Source organism: Punica granatum, chromosome 3 (genome assembly GCF_007655135.1).
Source record: "Punica granatum isolate Tunisia-2019 chromosome 3, ASM765513v2, whole genome shotgun sequence".
NCBI classification, from domain to species: Eukaryota; Viridiplantae; Streptophyta; class Magnoliopsida; order Myrtales; family Lythraceae; genus Punica; species Punica granatum.
Window position 1 is genome coordinate 35,400,941 of NC_045129.1, and position 25,126 is coordinate 35,426,066.

A 25,126-nucleotide genomic window follows, 5' to 3' on the forward strand; every position below is an offset into this window, starting at 1 on the left:
GTTAGTCACTAGGGAGTGTCGTTCAGAAATTGGAGCAGATCCTTCATTGTAGTCCTTCACCGTCGCGAATCTGATGAACAATGAGATGAATGTTGGAGTTTCCTTGGTTCAGCTTTGCCTACGTCCTCAAGGTTTCCTAGTTTTGCCACCACATTTCTCCAGCTCTAGAGAAATTGTAGGTTGATGGCTGCAGCTCTAAGGTAGCTCCTCATCATTAACCAAAACCGTAACCTTTCCTATCGTTCCCACAGACGGCACCAAATATTGGGATGATGTCCGCAATCTTCAAGATCCGCTCTGTGCTCCAAATACCTACAAAATGGGAGAATCGGGAGTATTTCCTGATTTTCCTCTCCAACGGTCAAGTTGGTCATATTGTATAATGTGTGTCCTATTCACTTAGAGGGATGAGAATATGTACCAATATATTTATATATGTGGTGAAGAAGGGATAACCCTATGCCTCTATGGGCCGGGCTCTCGAGGCCTAATAATATTATTTTAGGGTCCTTATTCTAGGCCCTAATAGTTTATATCTCGTATTTCATCAAAATAAATATAATGAATCGTATAATAATAAGTTGAAATCGAAGACTATGCTATGTGTCTCTTGTCCCAAAAAGAAAATAACGGATGATGCAACTTCCCTTAAGCCGTAAACTAGATCAATACTCTCACCCCAAGGAAAAATAATGCATTCTATTTTCTTATACAAAAACATTACATTCTTAAATATCATTCTATATATTGCTCTGTTCCATATCTATTTAGACCATCAATCAAATTTTTTTACGAGTTAAACTGCCCGCGAGCACACTAAAATATACAGACTCGACATTTTATCACATCATTTCAATTTATTAATATTTTCATTTTATTCAATTACAAGTGTTTTATATGTTGATTGGGCCTAGTCTCTAACTTCCACGAGACTATCCAGCTCTGCCACCTTTGAATAAATTATTATGCATGCAAGAGAATATATAATATACTCATCACGCTGGTATTTTTCTTTTTATATTTTTATAAGAAAAGAATGATCCGCATTGCCTTTTCCTTTTCAAGGTGGTCGGACTTTTCCACGCGGTAGCTTTTTCCGTACGTATTGCTCATTCAATACTCATTCAATATTTCCGCACCCAAACAAGCCCTTGAATTCTGACAGATCGAGTAAGAGTTAAAGGGATGTTTGACGAGGACAATAGTTACGATAAATTGGTGAAGGAGAAGTCGAATATGAGAAAATTTTGCTTCAAAAACAAGAATATATGGAAATCCAATTAAGAAAAGTGTAATTTGGGGATATCAACTCCCTCTTGATCCATCACTATTACAATATGTTCTCAGGAAGTATGCCAATTCCGATAATCATTTTGATATTGACTTGAGATCGTCGTGGGCACGCGATGTTATCACCGAGTTTTAAATTCATGCACTGCAATTAAAATATTCAATTTTTCGTTGAAAATACATATATAACTCGATGTCAATATTAGAAGTCCAAAGATCCTGTTACAGTTACTCCCCACATGACTCACAGGAAAAGATATCTTCCGCGCATATAGTTTGTTAATCAAATACGTCGAAGCGGTTTGAGAAAGAAAAAGCAACTTTTGCGGCTTAGAGGACTCACCTGACGTAATATACATGCTTGGGAAGATATCGCGTGTAATTGATATATCACATGATACTGTATCACTAGACACATAAAAAAGAAAAAGAAAAATTCTATTTTTGTCGATAGTTCTATGCTTGGGTTTAAACGAAGTTGTGAACGCAAGATATACATGACTTACGAACTCAGCTCGAACTTATGAAGGGCTTGGTCTAATATTCTGTGAGAAACTTCTCGGGCCTTCTGAGTTCATACGAAGATAAAAATTAAAAGCGCTTACAATTTTCTTTTGATTCAGTGATCTGAGCCCCGTGCGGTAGAATTGCATATCAACATGGTGTAAAAGTTTAATTAATATCGTATGAGGAAGGAGGGTTTAAAATCCTCGGGTTTGCGATAACTTCGATTGAGATGGCATGACCAATGAAGCCGGAATCGATGTATGACCTTTCGAGAAGTACATTTGCTTCTCTTTTCTCACAATTACAAGCAACTTCTTGTTTTCGGGTTTTTGCAGCAAATGTGCATTTACTGTCTTTTTCTTTTTTTTCTCTGTGACATTCAGATCTCCTTAGTTGAAATCGAGTATAATCCCTAGCTGTATCCGTCTAAGTAGGTCATTTAGGCCGGATTTTTTGGCATTTTCATAGAAATGACATGTCATGATTTCTCTGTAAAAATTAAACTTAGGACCTCTAAGATGAGAGAAACTCCCATATAATTTGAGTGATTACTGATTGTCCATAAACATGTATTTTTTTTTTAGGTATACACCACCTGGTATTCTTTTAAGGATATTAATTCCACATGAAAAAATATGAACGAATATCCATTGGTTTATATGAGACTTGATACCACCACTTAACAATTTAAGCCAAACGAAAATTCAATATAGTATCAGAGCCCAAGTTATGCGCGTGCATGGGCGCATACCAACACCACACCAAGCTCAGTATGTCCAAGAGTAACCAAAAGAGCGCCTCATGTTAGTCCCCCCTCACCTGAGCATAGAAAATGAGTCAGAGTCGATGTCAGTTGTGGAGGGCAGGTGTTTAAGGATACGTGACAACGTGTAGGTAGAAATAGACCACACATTGCACATGAAGACGAGTGTTGAGGATATTAATCCCACACGGAAAGGATGAACGAATATCTATTATTAAAAAGTCCAAATATATATGGACCTCGATTAATCCAAGTTCGAACCATGTCAACCGAGTAAGAGTTTATTGAATCGCAAATTATCTAGTGTTACGGAAGGTTGTTATTCCCCATGACTCATTTCTCCATAAATCTTCCTAACCTACAATCTAAACAAAGCTATGCAAGGTAAAATTCTCATAATAGTATAATTTTCACTGACAGTGCAAGCTCAAATTCAAGGTTTTATTTATAAAAAAAAAAGTGCCAAACTAACCGAACTAGCTCACGCTGGTAACTAATATGTGCTTTTACTGCTGAACCCAACATTCGTCCTCATATTTATTTTTTCGGCTTTGGAAAAAAAAAGAATTAATCAAAACGCTACTTGAGTGTCACGTAATTATTATCTTAATTACCAGAACACCAAACTTCATAATCTATCTATGAATATATGCTTTTGTATCTAATTTTACACTTTGGATTGAATTTATTCCGCACACTTTTACAAGCAATCACGGGGAGAAAAAGAAAATGGGGGGAAAAAGACCAAAAAAATGATGGAAGATAGAGCCTCAAGCTGCATAGTATGTTCAGAAGCACAAATAACTAATATGTCATGAAATGGACATACGAAGTAACCAATATGTAGTGACTTGCGGGGTCGATGGGGAACATGAGAAAACATTTTATGCATCCGTTGCATGCAATACGTGGTACGTACAACAGACCAATAATATCATTACTTCATATTATCGTTCCGTTGTATTGCCACATAGTGCAGCTGAGGCATGAAAAATACCCTCTCCCTGTAGGATATAGCTTTTCACGTTAATGTTCGGGGAGGCATACGCGAGGAGCTCCTTGTCGTTCTCGAATTTGGCCATGTCCTTGGCCTTGAGGTTAGCCCAAGCCTCAAATCCATCTCCTGACTTCGTGTCAAGGAAGACGATCAGATTCTTAAATGTCAAGCTCGCTGAACCAACCCAGACTGGCTTTGCCCACCCGAAATTGGCCTTGTATATTGGGAACCGGCATAGTCTGGTGAAGCTGAATGAGACGAAGTCTCCCTTCGAGATCTTCTCCCCGCGCTCCCTCATGGAGTTCAGGTGTCCATCTCCTTGTTGGAGCTTCTTCACATACTCGACGTTAACCTGCCTTATTGCGTCTCTCACTTGACTCACGATCTTACAACCCACGTTGCCACTGATATACGTATTTGGCCTTGTTCCTGCAGTCCGACTAATATTGCCAAAGTGGAGCTTTGAGAGTGCCCGATCCATCTGAGTGCATAAGTTCACCGCGTGAAGCACTGAAAGAAAGAACCTGAACCTTGAATAAACTTCGGCAAGTGGTGCCAAAGGATGATAAATCTCGTCTTGATGCCCAGAGGTTCCAAAGACGATGATAATTTTGATTAACGGGGAACCGGTGGAAGGATAAACGAATAGAAATTGAAAGGGTGAGGGAAAGTAAAGCACAATAAACGAAATATAGAATGAAAGTGTTGGTTTTCTTGATTAATGTGCGGAGAGAGTAACAACGAACAAGACGACACGTATATATAGGCGTTACAAAGAAATCCTAGAGAATATATCGTTGACCTATAGACATGTAGAGAGTGGGGATAGATCGGGCAATAGGGGCATAAAAATGGCGGCTTTATCCTAGATAAAGCCACCTGCAATAGTCTAGCGTGGTGGCGACCAAAATCAAGCCCCCGCGGACCGGATATGTTTTGGAATAGAGAAATGATAGGATTAGCGCCAGCCTTTTTCCCAAAAAGTTATGTTTTTGTTTAAGAAAATGCTGAGTCAACATTGTTTATGAAAATTTTAACTAGGATAAAAAGGGATCAAATGTTTAAGTTTGAAGACGTGAATTAACAAAAAAATAAGAATCATGACGAAATTATTAAAAGAACAACAGAATACTGAGGACCATAAGTGGACTTTTTAATTAGAAAATTGAATAAATATGATAAGAATAGAAAATAAATCAAGGTTATGAGGCAAAAATGAATAAAGAGATATGAAGAAAAAGTACTAAAATAGAAGAGAAGGTAAAGTTAGATGATGAAAGCAAATATTTGAAAAGCAAAAATATAATGGGTTAAAACATAAAAGCAATTAAAGGTCAGTATGTTCGCCAAAACAAAAAAAAAAAAGAAAGGTTAGTGGACCAAAATAAGATAAAAATAGAAAGTACACGAAAATAGTCAAATATTCAAATCCAGTAACTGCTATCAAAGTATAGTTTTCCCAAGTGAAAAATGGGCCAAATATATGATTTATTGGGGATCAAGTTTCAACCCTTCTTTCACTTATACGTGTATGCATATATAATGACAAGTCGTCCATGGATTAACTGTAGTGCAGTGCCTGGCCACCTTGACCCTTTAGCTAGTTCACAGCCCGTGTATCGACTTATTAACTGGCGACTTGGTTGGATTAACATGGTTGCAGGGGACCGGTCTAGCAAGGTCACCTGGTCTAGGTCTTGGGTTTCAGAGAAGGTACTGATTCCAAAAATAAACACGATATTATTGTTAATTTTTTTTCTTTTGTTTTTAATTTTAAGCTGTCTTGAGACGTAATAACAATATCATCTCTTCCAATGAATAATGACGCTTCGATGGATCAGAAATTATTTGATATTATCTCTAATTCATATATAGCTGCAGGCAAAGCATTGCGAATCAGGTTTAGAAAATTTCCGTATCTCGTAGAACATTATATAATAGTGCAAAAGTCCAATATTTGTCGGCCTCAGACAAAGAACTCATTTGCTTCTGACCTCCCATGTCTCATGAAAGTATGAATTCACTTGCATGTTTGAATGTAACGAACAATGTTCCTATCCATGCTTGAATTGGGACCAGCCCAAATCAATTCATTTAACAATCACGCCTTTTCTCTATACCCAATCCTATTCTAATTAATGTAATTGAGGAATCTTCGGCAATTCTTCTTTGCCTATGGATGGAGAAGAGAGACCGAATCAGAATTTCAAAAGATGAGCGAGCGCGTTGTATGAGACATCCGCATAACATTATATAATTTTACTTGAAATATATTGATAGGGATGATGGGGAGATGACAATCGGAGGAGACATACGATCATGAACAACAAACACGATCACAAACAACAAACGCGGTCACGAACCACGAACTACGAACTACGAACAATACTCGAACTTGGGGATGCCTCAAGGCATGGGTTCTTTTCAAAGAGTAGATTTACCAACACATGCAGTTGATTTGAGATATGGCAAAGAACTCTCGGGAAACAATTTGGAAAAACTCTTACTCTAACTCTCTCAAATTTCTTAAATGTTTGGATTGATCAACAATACCTTTTTGGGCACCGGAGCCTCTATGTGTCCCCTAGAGGAACATTGTTCATTTTCGGCCAAAATAACTTCATGTATGGACCATCAGAAGCGCATTGACCGTACGGACGGTCAAACACCCATTGGCCGTACGGTTTTTTTAAAAAAAATTATAAACTAAAATCTTATTTCCCTCACTTAGTACGAAAATTACACTTAGTAATACCGAAAATACAAATTCATTGAATTTGTAATTTAATTTCTCAATAATCCCCACTAGATTGCCAATTTCAAAAATTTATAACACATTTACGACTATGCATATAGGAGTAGTATCATTAGATTTAAACTCTCCCTTAGTGCTAATCTCTCAAAACCTCAACAAGGTGATTGATGGCTCAACGCTTAAATCACCATCCTTAAAGTTGAAATTGGAAAAATTGCACACAAAATCGTTTACTATACAAGTAAGAGCATTCTTTCTTTAGCACCGTTATGGCCATGTGTTCATTCCTTTCCGTGAACTTGTACTAAAGAAAATCTTAAAAGACTCATGTTCGAAGCGACACTACTTCACGCCCATATAGGTGGATTTCTCAACAACTAATTTCCATCCATTAAGAGCGATCAACTCATCCTCCTTAAACATAAACACTAGATCCTACATCAACTAGTTAATCAAAAAATGAAACACTTTGAATCCTCATAATCATAGAATTTTTGGGGAAGTATATTCCAGGTATTCAACGCACGATTACAGTCCGGTAATTAATGAAAAAATGATACACTTTGAATCCTCATAATCATAGAACTTCTGACGAGCAAATTCATTTAAATTATAGTTTACAATACCACACACACATATAATCAGCTTCTCAATCTGCTGATGATCAGTTTGCCTGCTTCTTGAATATACATATATAGATTATTATTGACCACTACCATATATATCGTGACAGATTATACGATCATATGTCGGTTTTTTTATTTTGGCTGAAACACGATATTTTCATGGAAGCTGTTTCAGCCTGGATTCTTTAAGCAGTTCCGGCGATGTACTTTTGCAACTCCTCATCACTTTCAAACTTAACCATGTCTTCCTCCTTCAAGTGAATGTATGCTTCTATTCCATCCCCCGATTTCATGTCCATGAGGACAACTAAATTCCTGTATGGCAGGGCGGGCGATCCGACCCACGTGGGCTTCTCCCACCCAAAATCGGCCTCATATATGGAGAACCTGCACCAGCTAGTGACGTTGAGGGATATCATCTCCCCTTCGCGGTACATCTCACTTGCCTGATTGATGAAGCTCAAGTGCTCATCCCCCTCTCGAAGTCTCTCGACATATGCCCTGTCAATCCCTGCTATAGTCTCCCTCACCCTTGGCACAAGGTCACCGCAACCTCCGTTCATGCCTGGAGACAGAAACGTGATTGCAACTCGGTACAGGTTCCCGAAGGAGTGCTCCGTCAATGGTGGGTCGAACTTGGTCCTCAGGTTCACGGCATGAACCAGGAAGCATAGCTTCGCGGCTTGTGAGAAGACTTGGGTTGAGGATGCGAATCGGCTCCATATGAATGTAGATAGTGCTTCGACACGAGTTGGCGGTCGTTGGTTCAGCGAGTCGATCCCTGCACTGTATTTTGCTTTGAGCAACTCTATCCCATTGGACTTAAATACAAACCTCTTTGAGACAATGTTCTCAGTCACGATTCCCGTGCTGGGTTCGTACCCTGATAAGTCCTTTGGTGGGAAGAGCGTGGCGGACAGGAACTCCGGTGACACCACGTTTACTTCTCCACGGCAAATAGCGGCCCAAGTTCTTACAAACACGAAAACAGACAGTCCATCCGCCACTTTGTGAGAGAGGCAGATGCCTACGGCAATGCCACCATACTCGAACACATTGAATTGGACACCCAGGATTACATCATCGGCTGCATTAATAGCAAAAGGAACCAACTTCCGCAGCTCTAATGTATCCTGGTTCTGAACCATATCGGAGAGACGGCACATCACTCTTGTTTCCAGGAAGGGGACTCCCTCATCAGTACACTCCACGGCAAGCTTGTCCCTAAGCCGCCCAGACAGTGGGTAGTAACGAGTCAGGGTCTCAGACAAGGAACTCTTCAGGCGGGTCGATATATCCGCTCTGTCGAGTCTAGTCTCCCTGTTAGTTTCAGCGGAATAGAAAAGTACTAAGGGGATGTAGACCGGAGGCGAGATTTGATCGAGGAATGAGAGCTGGTAGTGAAGAAGGTGGTGAGGGGTGGGAGAAGAAGGTTTAATGGTTTTCCTTGAGACAAATTCGACTTCAACCTTCTCCATATCTCTTTCTTCTTGAGAGTAGTTCACAAATATAACTTCCAAGGCCAAAGATGAATATATATATATATATATATATATGCATCTATTACTGTGAATGGTTAATGCCCTACCCTAATAGGGTTGGCTAATGGTATATTTATAATCTCACAATTACATGGTAAGTACATCTACATGGTATGTATCATCTATTAAAGGTAAGAATCCCCAGAATATATTTTAATACACCCCAACAATCTGTTGGGAGCGAAGATACTGACAAATTGTGACAGTGCGGTTAAAACGAGAAAACAGAGAGATTTTTGGTAAATATGTCTGCCAATTGAGCTGATGTAGGTACATAGCGAACAAGAAGATTCCCTCGTTGAATTCGTTCCCAAACGAAATGGTAATCCACCGCAGTGTGCTCGGACCGTTGGTATTGAATTAGACTGGCAGCTAGATATGTGACACTTATCACAACATGCTATTATCAAGCTAAGAGCATGAAACCCGATGTCAAGGAGTAATTGTCGAATCCACAAGGTCTCTACAACAGCATAAGCTAAAACTCGATATTCAGCCTCAATCGAGTTTTTATATACAATCGGTTGCTTTTTAGATCATCAGGAGACCAAGTTTGGTCCGAAAAACACTGCATAGCCAGTCGTGAACCATTAGGTATCTAGACATCCAGCCCAATCAGTATCAGTATAAGCAGTGATTTGAAGGTCAGAAGACTGACAGAGGTGAAGTCCATGAGTGGACGTGCCACGAAGATGCCGATGGATTCTTTTTGCCACCTAAAGATGAGGCTTGCGAGGAGCGTGCATGAACAGGCTAACTAAATTCACTACATAGCAAATATCAGGTTTCGTAATAGTAATGTATTGTAAAGCGCCCACCATACTTCGAAATTCGGTTGGATCATCCAATAAATCCCCATCTGTTAATGGAAAATATGCGTACATATGACCACCCAAAATATATATATTAGTACATATGTGTTATGTATGTCTTTGTATATTTAGTAAATAAAAAAATCACATATGGACCAATGGGAGTTGGTTCAAGTGGTTCGGCGTTTGTTCTGGTTAAACGATGTTTCAAGTTCGAATCCTATTGAATGCTAAAAATCCACAACATGAAAACTTTACTTCTAAGTGAGCCGACCCGATTCAACTGGATTAGTCGGGGCTCAGTAGGGCTTTCAAATACCGTGATCCACATCGGAAAAAATATATATATACACATACCTAAAGCTACAATTTGGGAAATTTCTTATAAGAAATCTTCCTAAGCGTGTCCCGCGGGTAACGGAATGGAAGATAATGACTATTCACAGAGAGAAGAAAAATGGAAGAGAATGACAATTCTCTTATCAATACTGAATTAAGCCAAACATTGAATTATCTGTTAATCTAGTCATGCTATGGCTATTGCATTAATTAATATCACATTATGCGCAGCAAAAGTTTAATATGAATCGTACTGATATTTTTGGGCAACAATTCATACTGGCAATTATTACATGCCAACCCAATTGAAGAATAAATAAATAAACATCTCAAAATCTCACATTGTATTTGATAAGGCTACGCATCCACGAGGCATTATAGTCTCACACCAGACCAAGTCTAGTTTTAAAGCAATAAAAAATCGATATTGACTCTGATGAATTAATAAACCACATTGCATCTAACAAGGTTTACCTTCATGATTAAACGGTTGTGTTTGTCTCAAAATCTCAAGTAGTATGAAAGTGCGGGTTTGACAATTTAATTGGTTCCAACCTTCATAACTAATCCAGCACAAGCGTGAGGAGTATTGAGTATTAAACATATAACCGTGCCTCATATAACTAAGTTTATCTATTTTCAATATGAACCCAGGTTTATCTTTTAGATTAGACAGTTATGACGCTTCAAAATCCCACATGATATCAAAACAAGTTGCGCGTCCATACCCACACACCTTATCTAATAAGGTCAACATTCAAAATTAAACATTTGTGACCTCAAAATTCACATGCTATCAAGAGCTCGACGGACCTAAAATCCAATGGTATCGAGAGCGATGGGACTTCATAACTAAAGTCCAGACATCAAATCTCATTTCCATACCATTGTCCGTCACATCTCGTAACACAGCTTGATTCCTATCCTCACTTATCTTATCCGGAACCAGCTCGAAACCTAACTCTGTCCTGTTTTTGGAACTATTTTTCTTCTATGTAATGTCAAGTTTGACAAGCAGACGATGAAAACAGCATCAACCCATGTTGATCCTTCATGCAAGAAGCATGACCCTTCATGCTGTTCCTTCACAATTCATGTGCACGATTTTAACATATCTCTGTAAGCTCGGTGCATTTACATCACGGACAGGACAAAACCTATCCCATCATTTATATTATAAGCTCGATGGTTAGATACCAGAGGTTGTTCATGTTTCTGCTCAATCATTGAAAATCCTAATAATTGACCAAAGTCACATATGTATTCAGCTCAAGTTCTACTTCTGGAGATCTGAAATCGAACCCACTAAACAAATAATTACCAATTAATGAGTCAACTAATTAAGAGATAGAATCACTTACATGAATGAAGTCATTGAGAATGCAAGAAGGGATGAGGCGGAGAGGCTGTCCCTGGTAAAGGGTGAAGCCCATGAGCTCCCGAAGGCGGTCAGGGGTCTGGGGGACGAGAATCTCCGCCGCCTCCTCGAGGTCAGAGATCCTGAAGACGCCGTCCTTCAGGTCCTTCTCCTCCATGCACACGGCCGAGCAGCATATTACCAGACTCTCCACTGCCGCAGGGTACTGTGCCGCGATGCTGTACCCGATGAACCCACCGTAGCTTAGCCCCACCACGCTCATCCTCCTCACCTGCTTTAACCACCCCACTTAATCATTCCACTGCTTATTATTATTCTTCAATAATTATTCCTGAAAATCCTCTAAAGTTAGGCTGAAAAAATTGAAACTGTGTCAGATCAGATTTTTCCAGCGCAATTCTGTAGGAGAGGAAACACGTTTTCTCTTCGCTCACTCATTTTTTCGGCAAAGAAAAACATTTTTCATGTCTAACTCATTACTAGTAGCTCTTGAATGGACAATACAGTTGTGATCAAATCAAACAGGTCCATTCTAGAAAACGTTTTGCGGGAAACAGAAAACATGGAAAACATGGAGCTGAGGGAGGACTGACCGAGTGGGCCTCCACGACCCGCATGATGCACTGAGCATGGAACGACTCGCACCGCTCCGGTCGGGCCGTGAAGGAGTAGCCGAAGAAGAGGAGGTCCACAAATTATCAGTCCACAAAACTCGATTCATGTGGGAACTCTCTCATCCATTTTTTTGTAGAAATATAAGAAAGCAAAAAAAAAAAAAGAAAGAAAGAAAGGGGACTGACAGTTCCCAGTTTTGTGGGGGTTGCATCCTTTTACCAGACTCATTTTCAGTCAAAAATCCGAGCTTGGGATGTATATAGACTTCCGATTGAAGCATTGTCAAATCGAGATTCACATTGAAAATTCACAGTTTAGAATAATATTACGGAATTCTTCATGTAATCACGGGCAGCACCGAGATCACAAAAGGCAGATAGGTAATGCATTTGGCACGACATGATCATCTGGAGTAACTGCAGGAGTTGGAATTTATGAGGCCAGCATACGGAAGTAAATTCTGGCATTTTCCGCCATGTACTTAACTGTACAGGATGCGAAAATTATGAGGAGCGTGTGGACCCAGCACAGCTGGGACGTGATTTGTGATCTCACCTACAAAGTTGGCTTATTGAATCACCACAAAAATGTCTACCATGGATTTTTGGAGCCATTCTTGTTGGTAAGGTTAGATGAAATACGTCAAGCGTCCCACCTATCAGGAACAGAATTAAAGTCTTAGCTGGATCCCGCTTTAACTCCACTCCACTTATGTTAAATTCACCAACACAATTATCACAATTTTTCTTTTCCTTCAATTATATCCTATTCCTTACTTTGCCAACATTGTTCATTTTCGGCCAAAATAACTGCATGCATGGACCATCAGAAGCGCATTGACCGTACGGACGGTCAAACACCCGTTGGCCCTACGGTTTTTTTTAAAATAAATTATAAACTGAAATCTTATTTCCCTCACTTAGTACGAAAATTACACTAAGTAAATTACCGAACATACAGACTCATTGAATTTGTAATTTAATTTCTCAATAATCCCCCACTAGATTGTCAATTCCAAAAGTTTATAACATATTTACGACTATGCATATAGGAAGAGTATCATTAGATTTAAACTCTCCCTTAGAGCTAATCTCTCAAAACCTCAACAAGGTGATTGATGTCTAGACGCTTAAATTACCGCCCTTAAAGTTGAAATCGGAAAAATCGCACACAAAATTGTTTACTATACGAGTAAGAGCATTCTTTCATTAGCACTGTTATGACTATGTATTCATCCCTTTTCGTGAACTTGTACTAAAGAAAACCTTAAAAGACTCACGTTCGAAGTGACGCTACTTCACGTCCATATAGGTGGATTTCTCAACAACTAATGTCCATCCATTAAGAGCGATCAACTCATCCTCCTTAAACATAAACACTAGATCCTACATCAACTAGTTAATCAAAAAATGAAACACTTTGAATCCTCATAATCATAGAATTTTTTAGGAAGTATATTCCAGGTATTCATCGCACGATTACGATCCGGTAATTAATGAAAAAATGATACACTTTGAATCCTCATAATCATAGAACTTCTGACGAGCGAATTCATTTAAATTATAGTTTACAATACCACACACACATATAATCAGCTTCTCAATCTGCTGATGATCAGTTTGCCTGCTTCTTGAATATACATATATAGATTATTATTGACCACTACCATATATATCGTGACAGATTATACGATCATATGTCGGTTTTTTTATTTTGGCTGAAACACGATATTTTCATGGAAGCTGTTTCAGCCTGGATTCTTTAAGCAATTCCGGCGATGTACTTTTGCAACTCCTCATCACTTTCAAACTTAACCATGTCTTCCTCCTTCAAGTGAATGTATGCTAAATTCCCGTATGGCAGGGCGGGCGAACCGACCCTCGTGGGCTTCCCCCACCCGAAATTGGCCTCATATATGGAGAACCTGCACCAGCTAGTGACGTTGAGGGATATCATCTCCCCTTTGCGGTACATCTCACTTGCCTGATTGATGAAGCTCAAGTGCTCATCCCCCTCTCGAAGTCTCTCGACATATGCCCTGTCAATCCCTGCTATAGTCTCCCTCACCCTCGTCACGAGGTCACCGCAACCTCCGTTCATGCCTGGAGACAGAAACGTGATTGCAACTCTGCACAGGTTCCCGAAGGAGTGCTCCGTCAATGGTGGGTCGAACTGGGTCCTCAGGTTCACGGCATGAAGCAGGAAGCATAGCTTCGCGGCTTGTGAGAAGACTTGGGTTGAGGATGCGAATCGGCTCCATATGAATGTAGATAGTGCCTTGACACGAGTTGGTGGTCGTTGGTTCAGCGAGTCGATCCCTGCACTGTATTTTGCTTTGAGCAACTCTATCCCATTGGACTTAAATACAAACCTCTTTGAGACAATGTTCTCAGTCACGATTCCCGTGCTGGGTTCGTACATTGATAAGTCCTTTGGTGGGAAGAGCGTGGCGGACAGGAACTCCGGTGACACCACGTTTACTTCTCCACGGCAAATAGCAGCCCAAGTTCTTATAAACACGAAAACAGACAGTCCATCCGCCACTTTGTGAGAGAGGCATATGCCTACGGCAATGCCACCACACTCGAACACATTGAACTGCACACCCAGGATTACATCATCGGCTGCATTAATAACAAAAGGAACCAACTTCCGCAGCTCTAATGTATCCGGGTTCTGAACCATATCGGAGAGACGGCACACCACTCTTGTTTCCAGGAAGGGGACTCCCTCATCATTACACTCCACGGCAAGGTTGTCCCTAAGCCGGCCAGACAGTGGGTAGTAACGAGTCAGGGTCTCAGACAAGGAACTCTTCAGGCGGGTCGATATATCCGCTCTGTAGAGTCTCGTCTCCCCATCAGTTTCCCCGGAATAGAAGAGTACTAAGGGGATGTAGACCGGAGGCGAGATTTGATCAAGGAATGAGAGCTGGTAGTGAAGAAGGTGGTGAGGGGTGGGAGAAGAAGGTTTAATGGTTGTTCTTTAGACAAATTCGACTTCAACCTTCTCCATATCTCTTTCTTCTTGAGAGTCGTTCACAAATATAACTTTCAAGGCCAAAGATGAATATACATATATATATATATATATACACATACATATATTACTGTGAATGGTTAATGCCCTACCCTAATAGGGTCGGCTAATGGTATATTTATAATCTCACGATTACATGGTAAGTACATCTACATGGTATGTGGATCATCTATCAAAGGTAAGAATCCCCAAAATATATTCAAATAAACCCCTCAATCTGTTGGGGGAGAAGATACTGGCAGATTGCGACAGTATCCTTGAAACGAGGAAACAGAGAGATTCTTGGTAAATATGTTTGCCAACTGAGTTGATGTAGGTACATAGCGAACAAGAAGATCCCTTCGTTGAATTCGTTCCCAAACGAAATGGTAATCCACCACAATGTGCTCGGACCATTGGTGTTGAATTGGACGGGCAGCTAGATATGTGGCACTGATGTTATCACAGCATGCTATTATCAAGCTAGAAGCATGAAACTCGATGTCAAGGAGTAATTGTTGAATCCACAAGGTCTCTGCAACAGCATAAGTTAAAGCTCAATATTTAGCCTCAGTCGAGCTTTTAGATAAAGTCGGTTGCTTTTTAGATAGCCAGGAGACCAAGTTTGGTTCGACAAACACAGCACAGCCAGTCATGAAATGTCGGGCATCTAGACATCCAGCCCAATCAGCATCAGTATAAGCGGTGATTTGAAGGTCAGAAGACTGACAAAGGTGAAGCCTATGAGTGGACGTGCCACGAAGATACCGAAGGATTCTTTTTGCCGCCTGAAGATGAGGCTTGCGAGGAGCGTACATGAACTGACTGACTAAATTCACAGCATAGCAAATGTCAAGTCTTGTAATAGTAATGTATTGTAAAGCACCCACCATACTTCGAAATTCGATTGGATCATCCAATAAATCACCATCTGTTAATGGAAAATATACGTGCATATAACCACCCAAAATATATATATATAAGTACATATGTGTTATGTATGTCTTTATATATTTAGTAAATAAAAAAATTACATATGGACCAACGTGAGTTAGTTCAAACGGTTCGACGCTTGTTCCACTTAAGCGAGATCTCGGGTTCGAGTCCTTGTGAATGCCAAAAATCCACAACATGAAAGCTTCACTGCTTAGTGGACCGAACCGGCTCAACTGGATTAGTCGAGGTCCTGTATGGCTTTCAAATACCACGATTCACACTGGAAAAAAAAAATTACATACGTAAAGCTGACAATTTGGGAAAATTTCTTATAAGAAATCTTCCTAAGCTTGTCCGGCAGGTAACGGAATGGAAGATAATGACTATTCACAAAGAGAAGAAAAATGGAAGAGAATGACGATTCTCTTGTCAATATTGAATTAAGCCAAACATTGAATTATCTGTTAATCTAGTCATGCTATGGCTATTGCATTAATTAATATCACATTATGCGCAGCAAAAGGTTAATATGAATCGTACTGATATTTTTGGGCAACAATTCATACTGGCAGTTATTACATGCCAACCCAATTGAAGAATAAATAAATAAACATCTCAAAATCTCACATTATATTTGATAAGGCTACGCATCCACGAGGCATTATAGTCTCACACCATACCAAGTCTAGTTTTAAAGCAATCAAAAATTGATATTGACTCTGATGAATTAATAAACCACATTGCATCTAACAAGGTTTACCTTCATGATTAAACGGTTGTGGTTGTCTCAAAATCTCAAGTAGTATGAAAGTGCGGGTTTGACAATTTAATTGGTTCCAACCTTCATAACTAATCCAGCACAAGCGTGAGGAGTATTGAGTATTAAACATATAACCGCGCCTCATATAACTAAGTTTATCTATTTTCGATGTGAACCCAAGTTTATCTTTTAGATTAGACAGTTATGACGCTTCAAAATCCCACATGATATCGAAACATGTTACGCGTCCATACCCACACACCTTATGTAATAAGGTTAACATTCAAAATTAAACATTTGTGACCTCAAAATTCACATGCTATCAAGAGCTCGACGGACCTAAAATCCAATGGTATCGAGGGTGATGGGACTTCATAACTAATTTAGCTCAAGCGTGAGGAGAATATGGAATAATAAATGAAAAATCATGCCGTATTTTTTACTAAAAAAAAGCCGTATTTAAAAGATCAACCTATTTGATCTCACAAAATCTCACGGAGTCATAATATTCGAGGGTTTCGAACTCTGAAGATATTGATCTCTATTTTGTCAACTTGTTTACAATATGACCAAATCCCAATTTTCATCACAAATTTAGATTTAGAGTTACAAGGAACGATGAATTGATGGCCTAAAACTCGTACAGTAGGGCAATAATTAAGGGAAAGAGGCACAGTCAAATCTTTCTTGGATGAAAACTGGATAGACACGTAGTAGCGGTATAATCAGAATTCTTCTTAATTAAGGTCTTAATGCAATACACCTCTTGATTCCAAGTCGAAGGTATTTGTCCACAGTACCAAATCCTATTCTCGACTCTTGTTAGCTTAATATATGCGAGGATGCAATGAAGATTGCATTACAGACCTCGAGTTGTAGGATATATTTGGTCTGGCCCGATTAGATATACAGTGTCCGGATGATTATCAAGTCTTTTATCTTTTTCGGTAGATATCAAATCTTTAGTATTAAAAAGAACATAGGAAAGTATAATCCTCGAATTATGTACATGAATACATACTATTTTGTGAATGATTCATGCACGGCAGCTCGTTTATTTTTCCCATCTTGCCTCACGACGATGGTGTAGAAAACTGTTGGAAAGAAGAAAAGTCAATGGGAAATGCAATCCCACGTCAGGAATGAAAGGAAAATTAGGGAGATTTATATGAGATTGGAATTGACGGTTCGAGTTTTTGAGTTGAAGTTGAGCCCAAATTCATGCAAGATAAGTGTAAATTTAACATAATATCAGAGTCCGCGGTAATGATCCTAGAGGCATGCATGTGTCCGTATATGGGGACTCACATCACGCCGAAGTCAAACAATTTCATAGAAAATAATAAGGGAATTGTTCCTAAAGTATGTCAGTGGTGGACGATATCGTTTATGCAATGACTTTATCGATTATTCCTCATCACGAGTAAGTATTACAAAAGGATTTCTGGATTCCATGAACGTACACCCAAATTATAACTTGTGTGGGGAAAAAAAATCATTTCCGCAACGCCATGCACGACACTCGATTAGACTACTTCAAGGAATCTAATTAATCAGGGTGAAGTGATGGCTATCAGAAGAGCTCCCCAAATCTCAGCCGGTGTGGCCGAAGCATGAACATACACCCACATTATAACTTGTGAGGGAAAAAAAATCATTTCCGCAACGCCATGCACGAAACTCAATTAGACTACTGTTGATGGCATTGTAATCATCTGATTTTAATGATGCTTGGAAACCTTTAGAGACTGATTATTTCAAGTTGGTTTTGTCGTATTTCTTGTGTTTATCAATGAAATTATCCTTCTTATCAAAACAAGAGTAAATTGACAAATTGATCATCCAGATATGCATGTTACATCAAATCTGACCTCGAGTAATTTTTTACATCAAATTAATCCTTAAGAGATTAAGTATACATCATATCCGACCTCAAGAAATTTTTTACATCAAATTGAACCTTGAGAGATTAAGTGTGCATTAAATTGAACTTTCAAAGATTAAGTGTGCATCAAATCCGACCTCAAGAAATTTTTTACATCAAATTGAACCTTGAGAGATTAAGTGTATATCAAATCCGACCTCAATAATTTTTTTATATCAAATTGAACCTTGAGAGATTAAGTGTACATTAAATCCAACTTTTCTTCAGAATACCGTCAAAAAATGGATGGAAAAATCTAATATGACATTCAACATGTTTTTTAGGGAGGAAGTTTTTCCCGCTTCTGATAAAAAAGTGAGGGAACTGGAGGAAATACTTTTTTAAGCCAAACAGAAATGGTAAATAATAAAAAAAAAAGGAAGAAAACAATCAAACAATGCTACATCACTTGTTGAATGTCGGGGCCCGAATTAGTTTTTTCCATCCATTTTTTTACGGCATTCTGACGAAAGGTCAGATTTGATATACACCTAATCTCTAAAGATTCAATTTGATGTAAAAAATTTCTTGAGGTCGGATTTGATGTACATACTTAATCTCTCAATGTTCAATTTGATGTAAAAAATTTCTTGAGGCCAGATTTGATATAACATGCATCTTTGAATGACCAATTTATCAATTTACTCAAACAACAAATGTTTTATTCTGCACCAACTAATATCTGAAAGTCTAATAAACCACAACTAATTCATATTTGATCAGGATCGACTTCTAAGGAGCAAATCTTTCCCAATCGTGAATTTTTTCATTTATAAGATTCAAACTCGAGACTTTACTTAAGGATAATGAGCATCGAACTGATGAGCCAGCCAATCCACGTTGGTGCAACGATTTATATTTATATTGCATAATAGTATGATTTTGTGCTTAAAAACATGTGTGACTTGTTAAGAAAATGTCAGCTAATAATCAGTCAAGGAAAATTTTTTTTAAAAAAAATCAATAGGACTGCAAGTATACACACATGTGTATGCATGCTTCAGTGCCATATTATTTGCTATATAGACCGCAATTGTTAACGGGGAAAATGACACTATTGGTCCTATTTGTTTGCCAATTTTTGACATCGAGTCCTAAATGTTTCAGTTTGGAAAAATAAATCCTAAAAAGTTTAGAAAAGTGTCACTTTTGGTCCTAAATTTAACTGACTATTACCGTCCGCCTACGTGCACTTAACGCCATCAAGTTAGCCGTTACTGTGGTGACGTGGCACGTTTCTATTGGACCTATTTGAAATCCGTGATTTCAACCCGCCTTGCTCTAATCAGACCCGACTTGCTCCCATTAATACCGTTTTAACTCGACCGGACTTCCATCCTTTCATGTAATCTTCTTCTCTTCGATTGAAACTCTCCCCTATCAGGAACCCTAAAATCTGAAATCGAGCTCTTCCATTGAAACTCTCCCCTTTCCTGAAATCGATTGAAAGTGTTGTTCGATGAAAGTGTTGTTTGCTACGTTCTCAATGTTTCGTTCCAAATCGGGATCTGGGTTTGCTTCATTTCTTTGATCTGGGTTTGTGACATTGATTTGAATTGGCGATTGGGTTGCCTAGTGAATAGCTGAATCAATTTATTCTCCAATCATGTAGATGCGATTCATATCTTGGAATTACGTTCAGCTAAGGGATCATTTCTTGTTGCCACTTACATTAACATCCCTTCGTTGGACTAGAAGAGATGATCCGGAAGCTTGGTGTTATGGTCGCCGCCGAAAGCTCCGAAAACTCTTGCGGGAAATGGACCCAAACGATAATAAAAAAAGGGAAAATTAAAAAAAGACCACTGTTCATCGTCTTCTATGGGTCAGCGCTGCACATCAAGCTCCCTAAACTACAGTTCATCTTCGTTGAAGCGATGCACTATAACCATTAAGGAGAATCTATAGTGCTCCGCGTGTTTGGATGATTTCGAGATTGGATCAGAAGCGATCAATGCTTCTCTTGAAGCCAAACTCCAGGAGCCTCTTCTTTCATTTCCGAATCCAGAATTCGCTTGGGGTTTCACGAGCTTTCAGATTTTCCAGATCCAATCGGGAACCTGACGGAATTGATCAGGCTCAAGCGGGGCTGCTCAAGGTTCTACGGTGCCCGTGATTGGCGGTTGCAGGGGCGGCGCTAGGGTTTCGAGCCGCATGGGGAGGGAGTCAGGTGAAGAAGGAGACATCCGACCTCAAACCCGACCCGATTCTACCCGGACATCCGTGACCACTCATGAAGCACCACGTGGAGGGTCGTTTGCCTTGCTGGAATTCCGTTAACGGGGGTAACGGAAAAGACCAAAAGTGTCACTTTTCCAAACCTTTTAGGACTTATTTTTCCAAACTGAAACATTTAAGAACTCAATGTCAAAAAATGACAAACATATAGAACCTCAAGTGTCATTTTCTCATTGTTAATGACAAGTCGCTGGTCAATCAAAGGTGCCCATCCTGGCCACCTTGTCTTGGCTACTTCACGTCGGTCATTTGATCAAAGTACGGATGGATTGAGACATTCAATCCTAATTTATAGCCGCAGACAAGTCAAATATAGAAACTTTGATTTTGATTGTGAAAAATGACAAATATTGTGTAATATGTTAAGTTAAAGTTAAAGTTAAAATTTTTGACTTGGGAAATGTGTATTTTTATTGTGTAGTGGGTTGAGTTAAAGTTAAAATTAAAATTTTTGTTATTTAACCCTGAAAACAAACGGGTCATTATTGTGTATTTAGTTTTAGAGTTAAGTAGAGTTGAGTTTTGATTTTAATTTGGTTGTAATGATTGTGTTATTGAATTATGAGAAAATGTGTGAAAAAGTAATGAATAATTGAGAAAAAATAAATGATTGTGTTGTTAAATTGTGAAAAAAAAAATAATGAATATTTGATGAATTTTAATATTAAAAATTGAATTGAATAGTGAAAAAATTAAAGAAAAAGAAAAAAATAATAATTGCGTTGTTGATTTTTGTTATGTAGTGAGTAGAGTTAAAGTTAAAGTTAAAATTTTAAAAATATGATTGTAAAACCAAACGGAGCGGAGTATCTCATATAATATTAATCTCACTGTAACTATATAAAAGTCGAATAGCACAATGAAAAAGCATCACGACAAGTTTTCATGTAAACCCCAAGCTCCTTCTTGAAAGACTTTTCACATGATTAATTAATTCGTTCATTAATTAATGTAAATTATTTGCTCTGGTATAACGCTAATCATATATTACAAGGATACTCTCAGTTTTACTAAATTACAACATATTCGGTATATATTATCCCAAATAAAATTTTATATTTTTTAAAAAAATTAAAAGACGAAATTCGTCAGTTTTTAACACCTTACTTTTTTTTTATTCTTTCGTACCCAGAATTTATGAAGAACATTGATTTTAATGAGATTATGACAATTAATTATCACATTAAAGATCGCAAATAAAAATGAAATTTTTTCTAAGAAAATAAAAATTCATAAATAGTCATCAGTTTTTCATATATATTACAACACTTATATGGTATGCATTGTCTGGAATAAAATTTAAAAATACTCTAGGAAAATGAAAAAAAATTGATAATTCTATTATTTTAGTGAAATTGTGAAAATTAATTATTATATTAAAATTACAAAGAATTTTTTTCACAAATTATCAAATATTGTATTTAAATTAATTTTTGTAAACTTCGCACAATGCGCTGGATGTACCTAGCTAGTTATTTATAATATTACAAAAGTCTAACTTAGTTTCGTTGGACAATATTTATATAGTTATTGATTTTCTTTTTTTTTTTGTTTTGGTAACTATTTGATTATCTATACTTATTAGTTTATTGGCCGAAGACAAGGAAGTCGTTTGGTTTGGGCCGGATCTCCCAAGAAACTGAATAGTGATCGGGAAATGTTTGGAGGTTCATATAGAAATCTTGCATTTTTTTTTCTTTTTTTAATGCTCAGACATAAAGTTCTTGCACATACTCGATAGTTATGTTGAAGCCCTACATATATACTTGATAGTCAAGACAGAAAGCAGTCGAACAATTCATTTTAGGCCAAGTCTGCACCACGACATACATGTGATACATATATAGTTGAGAATCTTGAGATGGAGACATTCATAAAGTTTAGACCGCGTCTGCGCAAAAATAAACCGGGAACGGGAGAATTTTATATATATCCCACTAAAACTTATCATTATTAGTTCTTGACCATAAAAGGAGTGATGTTACAAGGCAATGATAGAAACAATGAATGTCTCTTCCACATGAAATATCTCTGCCTCGCTACATAAGGGAACATGATCTCAATTATATAACAGTTCCTCGTCATCTCCATCTTTAAGGACAATCCGATAGTGCAAAATCCATTAGTCGTTTTATTTTGAATCAAGCACAAGCTAAGCACTTGTGTCAATTTAAGCTCATCACTTGGAAAATATGCCAAGTTCTTCTAGCTATATCGAACATGTATATACATATATATATATATATATGTTCAAATTGGGTTATAGATTGAAGTTATGTAGAGCTAGCTAGCTTCATTTTTTCAACTGATATAATTAATTATTCGTTTAGGAATTATATGAAAGTTGATTAAGTACGGGAAATTAATTAAAAAGAAGGAAAGTGAGTCTTCTCTCAACATTAAACAACAGCTAAATAATGGCTGAAAAAAGAAATAAGAAATAATGGCTGAAAAAGAAATAAGAAATAAACACTTTTCTTTATTTATTTATTCAATGCTCAAACGATTTACATCAAACCCCCACGAACTGAAATAGAAATTCAACTTTATCAGATTGATATTGAGGACAGGAGAAGGGCATACTTTGAGGTATTAGTCCTCGAAGTATTTTTGGGAGTACTAATTTTATCCACCTATTTCAAATCCCCCGAGTGCCGCATGATTTTGTTTTTCCATCAATTTCATGAAATAATAATACCTTTCTAGCCAAGAAGATACCAAGTGATCCATCTAACCCGGCCCCAAAAATAAAACTAATAATAATAATAATAATAATAACAACATTGACCCCTGCACTTATATCCAATAAATAAAAAACTGTTCAGCGAGAAAGAAGTGACTATAGTACAATATTCTAGTAACTTAATATTAGGGAAAAAGACATTTTTAGTCCTATAAATTTAAGTTTCGATCAATTTTGATCCTCTAAATTTTAAAAGTGCTGAATTAGTCCTATATGTTTGCTTCGTAAGGCAATTTTGGTCAATTTCGCGACTTATAGAACTAAAAATGGCTTTTTGTTTCAAAACTTATAAGACCACATTCTAATTGAAAGCCAACCTATATGACTAAAAATGTCTTTTTCATAATTTATAGGATCGAAATTGTCTTATGGATCAAACATATATGACTGATTCGGTAGTTTTAAATCTTATAAAATCAAAATTGATTGGATGTCAAATTTGTTGGACCGAATATATCTTTTTATAAATATTCCAAACATATTTGAGTTTCACGATGAAATTATATGTGCCATTTATCATATTTTCTTTTTTTATATATTAGATCCATGAATTTTTCATGTAATTGAAAAAATATTTGAAAAGAATGAAAATTAAATACATAAGGGAATGAGAGAGAAAGAGGGAGCGGGACGATATCACCTATACCAATAAAGTTGTATGATTGCCATCTCCAACTTTCACTTGGTAATCCCAACTTTGTGAAGTTTGCAGGTCGATATTCTTCCTCAGACAAATTAAATACAAAACCGCGCCCAAGGTTTCCATAAGGTATTTCATCAAAATAAATATAATGAATAATAGAATAATGAGTTGAAATCGAAGATTATGCTATGTGTCTCTTGTCCCGAAAAGAGAAAATGGATGATGCAACTTCAGCTTTAGCCCAAGGTTTCTGTTGGGGATGATGTCCGCAATCTTCAAGATCCGCTCTGTGCTCTGAATACCTGCGTAATGGGAGAATTGGGAGTATTTCCCGATTTTCTTATCTGATGGTCAAGTTAGTCATCTTATATAATGTATATCTTATTTACTTAGAGGTATGAGATTGTGTACCCATATATTTATATATGTGGTGAAGGAAGGATAATCCTAGACCTCTATGACCCGAACTCTTGAGACTCAATAATATTATTTTAGGAGCTTTGTTCTAGGCCCCAACATTTGCCCCCCACTCCCCTACTTCTTCGATAAGAGTGCGGGAGTGCTTCACGTGGCTTATTTCATTTTTCAGTGGAGATGCCCCCCACGTCTTATGGTGAAATGTCTGATGCTTAGTTTCACCAGCGGTGAAGATGCTTCTCAGACCTGTCTTTGTCTAGTGGAGTTTTGTGCGGTAAGGCCTATCTTTCACTCAGAGGTGGAGCTTTTGGTGGGTGGTCGAGCTTCGCTTCATGGCGAAGCTTTGAAGACTAGCTTCACTCGTGGTGAAACCTGTTTTGCTTCATGGCGGAGCTTTGTAAGCCTAGCTTCGTTCGTGGTGAAATTTTTTTCACTTCATGGCGGAGCATTGTAAGCTTAGCTTCATTCGTGGTGAAATTTGTTTCGCTTCATGGCGGAGCTTTGTGAGCCTAGCTTCACTCAGCCTTCCTCGCTTGGAAGCTTATGGGGCCTTGCTTCGCTACTTGGCGAAGCTCTGCAGGTTTAGTTTTCACCTTACAATGAAACTTTTAGGCTTTAGTGAAGCTTTATGGGGCCCCATTTCTTGGCGTGGTTTGGCCGCACCGCAAGCCGCTACCATTACGATCCTCGCACTGCCGGCAGCAAGTTAAGCTGCTCGCTAGCGCGGTCCTCGCGCTGCCCAGCCGCGATGCCTGCTTGCTCTCACGGACTTCGCGAGCCTCGCTTTGCCTCTTGGCAAAGCTGGTACAGGCCTAGCATCCATC

The 25,126-nt window shown here is 38.1% G+C and overlaps 3 protein-coding genes across 4 annotated transcripts; all 3 read right to left on the reverse strand.

Annotated features, from left to right (window-relative positions):
* Positions 1-3,507: 3,507 nt before the first annotated feature.
* On the reverse strand, positions 3,508-8,416 carry LOC116200582 (stemmadenine O-acetyltransferase-like). Its single transcript, XM_031531416.1, has 2 exons — positions 7,146-8,416; positions 3,508-4,081 (listed from the first exon to the last, which is right to left on the reverse strand). The coding sequence occupies exons 1-2, from the start codon at positions 8,414-8,416 to the stop codon at positions 3,508-3,510; spliced, it is 1,845 nt and encodes a 614-aa protein (XP_031387276.1).
* Positions 8,417-10,560: 2,144 nt separating this feature from the next.
* Positions 10,561-11,720, reverse strand: LOC116201495. Of its 2 annotated transcripts, XM_031532747.1 has the most exons (3): positions 11,602-11,720; positions 10,992-11,279; positions 10,561-10,787 (listed from the first exon to the last, which is right to left on the reverse strand). In XM_031532747.1, the coding sequence occupies exons 1-3, from the start codon at positions 11,623-11,625 to the stop codon at positions 10,770-10,772; spliced, it is 330 nt and encodes a 109-aa protein (XP_031388607.1). In that variant the 5' UTR covers positions 11,626-11,720; the 3' UTR covers positions 10,561-10,769. The 2 variants fall into 2 exon arrangements, with proteins under 2 accessions (XP_031388607.1, XP_031388606.1); XM_031532746.1 differs by having other exon boundaries at positions 10,561-11,279.
* Positions 11,721-13,172: 1,452 nt separating this feature from the next.
* Positions 13,173-15,534, reverse strand: LOC116200583 (stemmadenine O-acetyltransferase-like). Its single transcript, XM_031531417.1, has 4 exons — positions 15,410-15,534; positions 15,262-15,311; positions 14,899-15,176; positions 13,173-14,554 (listed from the first exon to the last, which is right to left on the reverse strand). The coding sequence occupies exons 1-4, from the start codon at positions 15,532-15,534 to the stop codon at positions 13,385-13,387; spliced, it is 1,623 nt and encodes a 540-aa protein (XP_031387277.1). The 3' UTR covers positions 13,173-13,384.
* Positions 15,535-25,126: the final 9,592 nt, after the last annotated feature.